Source organism: Tupaia chinensis, unplaced genomic scaffold, assembly GCF_000334495.1.
Source record: "Tupaia chinensis unplaced genomic scaffold, TupChi_1.0 Scaffold000671_1, whole genome shotgun sequence".
In the NCBI taxonomy this organism is placed as follows: Eukaryota; Metazoa; Chordata; class Mammalia; order Scandentia; family Tupaiidae; genus Tupaia; species Tupaia belangeri.
Genome location: NW_006160193.1, coordinates 146565 through 158157, shown reverse-complemented (window position 1 = coordinate 158157; position 11593 = coordinate 146565). Strand labels below are relative to the sequence as shown.

General features: G+C 42.1%; 1 protein-coding gene across 1 annotated transcript in view; it reads left to right on the top strand.

The window, feature by feature from the left end:
• The window catches only part of ATG2B (autophagy related 2B), a 96098-nt gene that overhangs the window by 5325 nt on the left and 79180 nt on the right, over positions 1-11593 (top strand). The window contains exon 2 of the mRNA XM_027776378.1: positions 9033-9195. Within this exon, the coding sequence (XP_027632179.1) occupies positions 9033-9195 (163 nt within the window). The remainder of the gene's footprint in view (positions 1-9032; positions 9196-11593) is intronic.

Sequence of the window (11593 nt, the reverse complement as noted above, 5' to 3'; positions counted from 1 at the left end):
TTCAGGTGGCTCCACTTCTAGTATAAGTTATTGAGGACAAGGTCTGTAATGCAGTGGTCATGAATTGCTCAAGAGAGGCTGAATCCCATGTGGCTAATGTGGTTTGAATCCCTGACCCAGTCATCCTGAAGGATGTCAGGCACATGTGCAGTTGCCAGGGTCGTCAGAGGGGAGGAAGGCGCTCACAGCATCTCTCTGTCTTAGTGCACACGCAGTGCTCTCTCACGAGTAAAGAAAGTAAATACTGACCCACGTGGGTCTACTGTGGTGGACTAAAGAGGAAAACGTTCCTGAGTGGATAACGGGGAACCAGTTTGGCCTAGCAGGTCGGGAATTCTGTTCTACTCATACACTGTAGTAGACCTTGGGTTTTCACAGAATGAATCAATTTCAAGGTACCTTATGAGACAGGATATAGGGGATTTTGCCCATGTGCATATAAGACTGTATATTAATGTCATCTATTGTGTACTTAAAACTTTTTTTTTTTTTTTTTTTTTAGTTTTTGCTATAGTGTGTGTGTGCTTGTGTGGGAGAGAGACAGGAGGGAAAGTGAGAAATCACTCCCCAGGGGGATGGCAACGCTAGAGTCCCTTCTTCTCCATTCTCCTCTCGGGATTTCGGGCACACAAGCACATACACGCTGCTTGATTTTCAAGCTTCCAGGAGTTGAACCATGGAGTTGGCTATGTGGGAATCCAGCTGCCTTAATAACTTCCATGCCACCTGCTGGCCAATAAATACTTATGTTTAGGGAATTCATATTGTAGCTTAACTGTTGGCTCTCTACAGAACTACTTTCTTAATATTTATCACAGTTATCTTTTAACATTGGATTGTTGGGAAAGTCATGATACATTTTTGCATAGAAAGACATGTCATGACTTTTCCCACGACCTAATAGTAGGCTGCAGTGCTTTAGTAAAACTTCCTGAACTGGGAGAGCAGGTGGCATGGCAGGTAAGGTGCTGGATTCCATATAGCTGTCTCTGTGGTTTGAGTCCCGGACGCAGTGACCTGAAAAACATGCCAGACATGTTTGTGTGCATGCCCAAAGTTCTGAGAGGAGAACAGAGAGGAGAGTGTAGTCTGGCCATCTCCCCGGGGATGATTTCTCATTTGCTCTCTCTCTGGCTCTCTGGTGAGCACCGTGCCTATGCCAAAGAAATCTTAAAAAAAGAAAACCCTTTTCTGAACCATTATATTGACATTTAAGGTGGCCAAAAAACTGGGACAAAGAACTTGGTATTTACTGAGAAGAGAATTCTGTCAAATCCAGTTTCTTGAATGGTTTTCTAATACTTACAGATCCTCATGTTACAAAGGCTAAGTTACTGCATATAACCTTTAAAACATTTTGATTTATTTTTAATTTTTTTTTTAAATGAGAGAGAGTGCATGAGAGGAGGAGAGTAGCTTTCTCTCTCTCTCTTTCTCTCTGGAGAGCACATATGCCCTATAGCAAAACCAAAAACACAAAAAATTAGAAATTGCGAGAAGAATCTTGCTTGATTGAAACTTGAGGTCTAAGTTGGTGGTAAAATAGGGACGACTAGGTAATTAGGTTTTGTCCACCCTCTAGGGGTGGAGGAGTAGAAGGGGAAGAAGAGATTGAGATTAGAGGATGAATGAATTTTACTATAATGATTTGTTTTTAAAATTTGCTATAAGGCACATGTGCTTGCCAGAGAGAGAGAGGGAGAACCCCCGAGGGTGACTGGTCACACTGCAGTCTCTTCTGCTCTCCTCTTGGGATTTTGGGAATACTTGCTCAGGTGCCTGGTGTGTTTTTCAAATCACTGGGTTCAGGACTCGAATTGTGCAATTGGTCATGTGGGATCCAGACACCCCAAGAACCACACCGGTGACCTAGTTGGCCCACCATAGTGATTGTTGAGGACTTTTGGAATGCCCTCATAACAAAGAGATGCCCGGAAGGCAGGGGGAACTGTAGGAGGCTTGGAGTTGAGAAAGATTTGGGAGTTGTCAGAATATCAGTGGTCACTAAAACAGTGGGAAGAGAACTGTTAGGGTAGTGTGTAGATGAGCCTTTGAAACAAAAAGACTGAAGATGAAACTTAAATTGATTGTAACATTTTAGGTGGTAAAGAACTGGAAAAAGACTGACTAGTTAAGTGTTACGGAAGCCAAAGAAAGTTAGAATTTCAAAAAGGGAAATGGCCCTAGGAGCCATGGTAGAGATGATAACTCCAGAAAGATAAGGACTCAATGTCGTTCATGGCTTTTGTCAGGTTTTTGGTGGTAAGAGCAGTTTCAGGGCTGGCTTTAGTGCTCTGGTTAATTTCTGTGCAGAGGAAGCTGGATCCCACCCACATGGGTGACTGAGTCCACCCTGGCCCCGGCGGCAACTTGCAGGAAGTGTGCGCATGCCCAGGATTCTGATGGGAGAATTGGAGGAAGGAGCATTGCAGCGTGACCAGACCCCTCAGCAGGGCTCTCTCTCACGTGTACGTGCTCCATCATGAATGAAAGGAGAGTGAGTCAACTTCAGGAGCTGAGGGTTAGAAGGCAGGCTGTAGATTGTGGCTTGAGCAAATAGCTACCTTGGCTAAAAAAAGAAATGGGGTTGATGCCTAGAGAGACATGGAGTCAAGGTAGGGGGTTCAGTTTGCTTTTGAAGATAACGATCATCTATTAAGTGCCTGCAAGATCTTCCACTGTGAAAATCTCTCTTTAGTTTTGTTTCCACAGTGATTAATGGAAGATTTTTTGTAAGTTACATAATTTTCCTGGTCTTCAGTTGCTATATCTATCTATCTACCTTTCTTTCTTTCCTTCTTTCTTTTTGGGAGAGTTTTTTTGCTATATAGTGTTTGTACTTGCTGGAGATGAAGGGAGACAGAAAGCAAGAAATCATACCCTGGGGGTTGGCCAAACCGCTCTCCCTTCTCCTCCATTCTTCTCTTGGGTCTGTGGGCACGGATGCACACATGCCCAGTGTGAGTTTCAAGCTACCAGGTCTGGAACTTGAACTGTGGTCGACTCTATGGGAATCCAGCAACGTAACCATCATGCCATCCTGCTATATCTGTGAGATTGGTGTAAAAATACCTGATTCAGAACATACTGTGAGAATTTAATGCACTGACACACGTATGAATTAGTATGAGACCCTCTTATATATTTTTAAATTGAAATGTAGAAAAAAAATTTTCATAATAAGTTAAAATAGTTGTAGAAGGTAACTTTTATCATGGTTACAAATATTGCCATGATAATACAGCTTTTTTCACATAGTAGGATCTAAATATCCTCTAGTATATCCATTTAAAAATACTTGAATCAGCTTTTCATTAATAGTTGGAAATTTATTTTTCAATGAACTCATATGTAAAGACTTCTGTGACTTCTGTAAAATTTCATTGTAGTTTATATATTTATACCAAAAGAGCCACACATTTAAATTGAAATTTATCACATTAAAATTTTTTATGTTACTATTAGGTTTTATTTATCTTTTTTTAATGAAAAATGTCAGTCTTTTTTTCGAGAGGTTTTTGCTATAGGGTGTGTGCACTTTCCAGAAAGACAGACAGAAAACGAGAAATTGCCCCCCAGGGGGGATGACTATGCCACAATCCCTTCTCTCGGGATCTTGGGCACGCACGTACACACACCTGGCATGAGGTTTAAGCCACTGGGTCTGGGACTTGAACTGTGATTGACGACATGGGAGTCCAGCGACATAGCTATTATGCTAACTGCTGGTCCAAAATGTCAGTCTTTTTTTTGTTTTGTTTTGTTTTGAGAGGTTTTTGCCGTAGGGCGTGTGCGCTCACCAGACAGACAGAGAGAGACAGAGAGATAGAAAGTAAGAAATCACACCCCAGGGGGGATGGCCACGCAGCAATCCCTTCTCCTCTGTTCTCCTCTCGGGATCTTGGGCATGCACACACACGCGCTCGGCGTGAGTTTTAAGCCACTGGGTCCTGGACGCGAAGCGCGGTCTATTACGTGGGAGTCCAGCGACATAGCCATTTTGCTAACTGCTGGTCCCACAAAATGTCAGTCTTTATCAGGGTAGAATAGTGATTGTTTTAAGTACTAAAAGAGATAATAATTTTAACATTTTAAATTATTCATCTAGATAGAATGTTATAGCTGATTTGTTTTTGGTACCTTCTATCTTTAATTCATTTCAATTTTTTTCCCTGAAACATTTTTTTTTAGGGATTGAATGTAGATTTTATTTATCTTAAAAAAACATTTTATTTATTTATTTATTTATTTATTTATTTATTTATTTTAATTTGACCAGAGAAGTAGAGTGAGATTGAGCAAGAGAAAGCAAGCTGCCAGGTCGGGCATTGAAACCGTGGTTGGCCATGTGGGAGTCCAGTGCTCTTAACTACCATGCCACCTGCTGGTTCCACCACTAGAATTTATTTTGCATTAAGTAAATATTTGTTAGTATAGAATTTCAATTTAGTCAGTGATTTCTTCACTAATTTTCTTCATTTTAATTTTCTTTCTTTCTTTCTTTCTTTCTTTTTTTTTTTTTTTTAGAGAGATTTTTGCTATAGGGTGCATCCGCCCCTTGAACAGAGAGTGAGAAATCACCCCCCAGGGGATGGCCATGCCACAATCCCTTCTCCTCCTTTCTCCTACTGGGATTTTGGGCACATAAACACAGATGTCCAGTGTGAGGTTTAAGTTGCCAGGTGTGGGACTTAAACTGTGGCCCACTATGTGGGAGTCCAGTGACATAACCATTTCTCCATCTGCTGGTCCCTCAATTTATTTTCTTGGTGGTTGCTCTAGGACGTACCATCTGCAGCTCCTTCGGATGATAACTTTAAGAGTTAAAATTTTTCCTCTGGATTATGTTGTTATAGTTATTGAAATTGTGCAGCTGATTAAAACAATTTAAATATACATTTTGATCATTAAACATGAAAACGTTATTATTTTTTTAGTTGCTATAGAGCACATGTGTTCACCAGAGAGACTGAGAGAGGGAAAGTGAGAATTCAACCCCTGGGGGGATGGTCACGCCAGCCCTTCTCTTCATTCTGCTCTCAGGCTTTGGCAATGGCGCACACATTCCTGATGTGTTTTCAAGCTGCTGGTCCGAGACTTCAACTGCAGTTGGCCATATCCATTTGCCTTAACTACCAGTGGCTGGCCCAGTGGCTGGCCCGGAAATAAATTCGTATTATGTGGGTGGATTGTTTTCTCGTTCTCCATAGTTAGTTCATACATCCATAGATAAGTCTACCTGGATATACAGCTAGAACTTAGTCAGACTTGGCCATAAATTTTATTCGGAAATTAAAAAAGTAAAGATGTAATTGTGAGAAATTCTAGTGTCATAGATAGGCAGCTGAGACTTAATGGATTTTTTTTCAAAGAGTTATTTTATTTAACTATATATATATATGTGTGTATATATATATATAGAGAGAGAGAGAGAGAAAGAGAGAGAGAGCGCGAGCGAGCGCGAGCGAGCAAGCAAAAGGGAGAAAGCAAATTGCCCGGGACTTAAACTGTGGTCGGCCATGTGGGAGTCCAGTATCCTTAACCACCTCGCCACCTGCTGGCCCCCAAGAAACTTAATGAATTTTTGCAGTGGCAGTATTACTTAGTTCTTTGAATTTCTCCAAATGTCATTTTCCCCGGAAATGTATAAGACAGGGAAAGACCAGAAAATATACTGTTAGTCCTGACTGGAGGTTTTTATACCTCAGACAGTATTTAAGGGACGATTCAGGAAGAGGGAAAGATAGGGGGAGAAGGAAGGCTGTACAAGGGACTCTGGGACAGGACCTGACTTGACGCCGCCGCTGTACATCCTTGTCATAGTTTTAGAAACGAACGAACATATTTGGAGGTTGAGGATCTGAAGGTTTATACCTTTACAGCATCCATGCCCACGTACTCCTTGGAAAGTCTTTAGGATCAGGAAACCTCGGCTCTAAGAATGCCTTTTGTTTTAAATTGCCAGAGGAGAGAAAAAAAGAGATAGAGAAGCCCCCCCCCCCCTCCAGGGCATGGTCACATTGCAACTTCTCTTCCGTTTCTCTATCCTCTTAGGATTTTGGGCATGCATGCGCACATGCCCAGCATGTTTTTCAAGTTCCTGGGGCCAAGATTTGAACTGAGGTCAGCCATGTGGGATCCCTTAACCATTAGACCAGGGAACTAGCCCTAAGAAAGTAGTTTTGAAAGTACCAGTCTCCAGTGGTAAAACATGAACTGAACCAAATGTCACTGTTCAGTGTTAGGGTGTAGACAGAGAATTATAGCATTACCAATGGCACAGCATTCAGGAGTATCTTACATGTAAGCTGGCATTGAAAAAAAATATTTGTTATATTACTTTAAAAAGTACGTTGCCTGTAAAAAAAAAATTGCATTTAATCATTTTGGTAACTACATTCAATCTATCTTCTTTCTGTTGTAGTCTGGTTTGTCTCACCACTCCACTGAAATTGCTCAATGGAATCACTGATGTTTAAACATCACTGGATTTAGTGGACATTAAAACATCTTTGACTTTTTGTTAACTTTTCTGCATGTGACCACTCATTCACGTTGTCTTTCTGTGATTATCTGGGACATGAGTTCTCTTGGTTTTTCTTTCTACCTTTTCTGTGTGCTTTTTTCTATACTTTCCTTTGCAGGCTCCTCTTTCTTAACCTGCTTCTGTAATGCTGGTATTTCTTAAGGGTCTGTCTTTGGCTTCCTAACATTTCACTTTATGTAAGTTCCCAAAGGCCTCTTCTGACCTCCATGGCTTCAGTTGTCCTCTGTAGTTAGAATGCCTACCTGTATTTCTAACCTTGATGGCTCCCAGAGCTCTGGACCAGAATACCCAGTTTCCTCCTAGACACTCTACCTAGATATCCCTTCACATACACACTTTGAAACTGAACTCCTATATACCCCCTAGCCTGCTTCTCTAGGTTTATCTCTAAGTGAATGGCACCGTATCTAAGCAATTGCCCAAACCAGATGAGGGGTGTCTTTATTTATTTATTTAAGTTTGCTTTAAGGTGATCGCACTTGCTGGAGAGAGACAGGGGTTTGCAGAGGAAAGGAGTGAGAAATCACCTCCCAAAGAGGATAGCCATGCCACCGCCCCTTTTCCTCTGTTCTCTTGGGGTTTTGGGTGTACACATGTCAAGCATGTTTTTCAAGCCACTGGGTGGAAGACTCCAACCACGCAGTCGGCCATGTGGGATTCAGCTGCCTTAATCTCTATGCCACCTGCTTGCCTGTGGGCATCATTGTTTTCTTTTCTTTTCTTTTTTTTTTTTTTTTTTTTTACATTTTTGTCTGAGGGTACATGGGTTCATTGGAGAGAGAAAGGCAGAGAGTGAGAGTGGTAAATCACTTCTTTGGGGGATGGCCACACCACAGTTCCTTTTCACTGGGATTTTGGGCATGAGGGTGCACATGTGCACGGACACTCACACACACACACACACACACACACCCACCCCTGGTGTGCTTTTCAAGCTGTTAGGTCCAGTACTCAAATTGTGGAGTTGGCCATCTGGGACCTAATGCCTAAATCACCATGCCACCTGCTGGCTCCATTTATGGGTGTCATTCTTAATTCCTTTTCTTTACCTCCCAAGATGCCAATGAAGTCTTCTACTTATTAAGCATATTACAAAACTCTATCCACTTTTAACTGCCCTCTGTTGCTCTTCTTGCCAAGTGGTTTCTCTAGCTTCTGTTACTCATAAGAATCTTCCTTCCTGGGTTTGCTTTTCTCCGGTTCATGGTCTATCTGGAGGTGAGAGGGACCAATTAAAAGCTCCTATCTCACCGTAGTGGCCTTGCTTAAAGCCCTTCAGTGGCTTATGTTGCCTTTGAGATACATTGCACACTCAAATGAGCATTGCAAGGTATTTTTAAGGCTGACCTGGGAATGCATCATTAGGTGGTTTTGTTGTCATGCATATACCATACAGTGTACGAGGGGGGGTCTTCAAAAAGTTCATAGATGATGCATCTTATGAAAAACCTGTGCATAGATTTTAAAGTTCTTTTTTGTTTTTAACGTAAACTTTAATTGCATTTCTCCATGAACTTTTAGAAGTCCTCTTGTACTTACACAGTCCTGGGGTTTAGCCTACTCCACATCTAGGTTACATGGGATGAGATCATGGAATCCTCACCATCCGTGAAGTCCAGCACTGCCTGGAGGAGCATCATGCGGCACATGATCGTATTCCTCTGTTTCAGATACACCGTGTGCTTGCCCTCCTCTGACTTCTGCGCTCTGAATTCTGCCCTGTGCTGTTGCCTCTGCGAGGAGCACTTTGCCTGGTTAACTCCTCTGCCTTCTAGTCTCAGCCCTTCCTCATGTGGCCTGCCATGAACCTCCAGGCTAGATTCTATCGTGTTCTTACTAGCACGATGTGTCTCCTCGTCATGAACTCCTCATGCTCTAACGTACTGTCCCGTGAGTTCAGTTCAGCAGTCCTTTCTCTCGGTCTCTGCTTTCTTTTTTTTTTTTTTGAGAGGTTTTCACTATAGGGCGCGTGTGCTCGCCAGACAGACAGAGAGAGACATAGAGACAGAAAGCGAGAAATCACTCCCCAGGGGGGATGGTCACGCTGCAATCCCTTCTCCATTCTCCTCTCGGGATCTTGGGCACGCACGCACACGCGCCCGGCGTGAGATTTAAGCCACCGGGTCCGGGATGCGAACCGCGATCGACTACGTGGGAGTCCAGCGACATAGCCATTACGCTAACTGCTGGTTCCCGTCGGTCTCTGCTTTCTTGACCCCCAGTGTCTGACACGTGTGTGGACATATTAGACATCTTGCATAAACAGTTTTGTGTTCTAGTTTGTGCGATTTTTAAAAAAGATTTTATTTAACTTTATTTATTTATTTAAATTTGACATACGCATGAGAGAAAGTGAGAAGGCAAGCTGCCAGGTCCAGGACTTGAACCATGGTCAGCCATTTGGGAGTCCAGCGTCCTTAACCACCATGCTACCTGCTGGTCTCTAGTTTGTGCAATTTTAAAATGAACTTATTTTTTTTCCTAGTGTCTCAATGAAATCCTGGAGTCAGCAGATGCGCCTTTAGAAGTCACGGAAGGGTTCATTCAGTCCATCTCTCTGTCGGTGCCCTGGGGCTCCTTGCTGCAGGACAACTGCGCACTGGAAGTGAGAGGGTTGGAAATGGTCTTCCGACCGAGACCTCGCCTAGGTAGGTGTGTCTCAGGTTTCTGTTTTATTTACTTCTATTTTCATTCTTCAGAGATTGGAAAAGTACCCTAACTGTATTAAATTCTCTATCTTACTTTTCATTGTATTCGATAGATTTTCGGTTGAGAAAACACGAGGACTTGGTCTAGGTAGGATGCGTTTGTGGTTGTTCATCCCTCTGTTTATTCATAGAAGCTTCAGTGTATGGGTGATTCGGTGTATGGATCGTTCGTTCCTAGCAGTCCAAGGTGGCTTGTGATTGAACGGTTCGGTCTCGTACCAGAAAACAAGATTGCTCGAAGATGGATGGAGAATTGATAAAGGACACAGGATGGGGCTGGAAGGGATTTCCACTGGCTAAATCTGGAACAATTTCGGTATAAAAAAAGATAATGACAGGACTGGCCCTGTGGCCTAGTGGTTGAAGAAACGATCCCTTGTGATGTACCCTGCGGTTTGAATCCTGGCCCCAGGGGCTTGGAAAGCTTGCCAGGTGTGCGTGTGCATTCTTATCCCGACAGGACAGAGAAGCGGAGGAGAGGGGATTGCAGTGTGAACAGGCCTATTGAGGGCTACTTTCTCCCTCTCTCTATTTGTCTCTCTGTCTTAGACATGTACCCTCAGGCAAGTTAAACAACAACAAAAGACAATAGATTATAGCATACTAAAATAGAAAAAAAATTTGGTCCAGCAGGTGGTGTGGTGGTTAAGGTGCTGGACTCCCACATGGCCAGTCACGGGTTGTGCTCCAGACCTGGCGACTTGAAATTTACACTGACACATGTGCGTGTGTGCTCAAAGTCCCAGGAGGAGAATAGAGGAGAAAGGCTTGCAGTGTGACCATCCCCCGAGGAGTGATTTCTCAGTTTCCCTCTCACTGTCTCTCTCTCTGTCTCTCTTTGGCAAGCGTACATGCCCTATGGCAAAAACCTCAAAAAATTCCTAAATTCGTACTGATACAGAAAAATAAGGACATACTGATACAGATAAATAAGGAAGGAAGAAGGGAGCTCTTCTTTGCAGTAGGATACCTACTTATAAATGTAAGAAAAAATGATAAGATTAGTAGAGGTGATAAACCTAGATGAAAGGTGTATGGGTGTGCAGCGATTGAATTACCCCAAATTCTGCCCAAGATGCTTTCATATACTTGGTAGAATTATAGCGAACTGTGTTTTGAAAATCGATAATGCATACATGCAAATCTGTAATAATCTGGTATTTAATTTATAAGAATTATTCTAGCCTTTAAAAAATAATTATTTGTTTGATTTTAATTTGACCAGAGAGAGAGAGGGAAGGCAAGAAAGCAAGCCACCAGGTCTGAGACTCAAACTGCAGTCGGCCACATGAGATTCTAGCATCTTAATCACCGTGCTACCTGCTGGCCCCTGTTTTAGCTCTTAACCATGCTGAGTGGATATAACACTTCTTGTGGCAAGTCAGACTCTTAAGTGTCTTTTCCTTTTAAAAAATTCCATTAGAAAGACTTTACACTTTTGTTTTGGCAATAATTTTAGTTTTACATTATTCATAACAAACGGATATGAACTGAATTATCTGAATTATCAGTTCATATCCGTTTGTTATGAATAATGTAAGGAGATGTGGTAGAATTTTCTCATGGGGGAAGTTCTGGACATGACTTTCCAGTTGTGTGCTTTCTCCTCCAGCGATGCTCTTCTGTTCTGCCTACATTTACATTAGTTTCCAAAGCCTAGGTGTCTGCTGCCTCTACCAGATGGTGAGTTCCCTCAGCTAGGAAATTAACCTCTTCTCTTAACTCTCCTAATGTTTTCTGTCGACACTCAGTAGTTGCCTACTATCGATGATTCTTGATAATATCCAGTGTCTTCCATCATGTTGTGCACTCTCTGAGGGCAGGACTCATGTCTGACTTATTTTTCTATCTTCCATAGTAGATGAGCAAACCATGACCTGCAGTCCAAATTAGAGGTGGCACCTGTTTTTCTGTAAATTCAGTTTTATTGGAACACAGGCCTGCTTATTCTTTTACTTTCTATGACTGCTTTTGCATTATAGTGGGAGGACTGAATAATTGTCATATAGACCATGTGGTCCATAAAGCCAAAAATTCTATTGGAGACACTTTAAAGACAAAGTTTGTCAACTCCTGCTCATTTTATTTATATATGTATATATAAATATATAAAAATAAAAGCATGGTACATGTGTATATAAGATAACCATAAATACTTGTTGAATGAATTTTTTTTATTACTTGGTAAAACTAGAACATGTAATGAGAGCACATGTCTCTGGACTTTTGTCTGTAATCTATTTTTTTCCTTCTCAGTATAACTTGGTGTGTGTGTGCACACGTGTGTGTGTGTGTGTGTGTGTGTGTGCGCGCACATGTATTTGCTGTGGGGCATGTG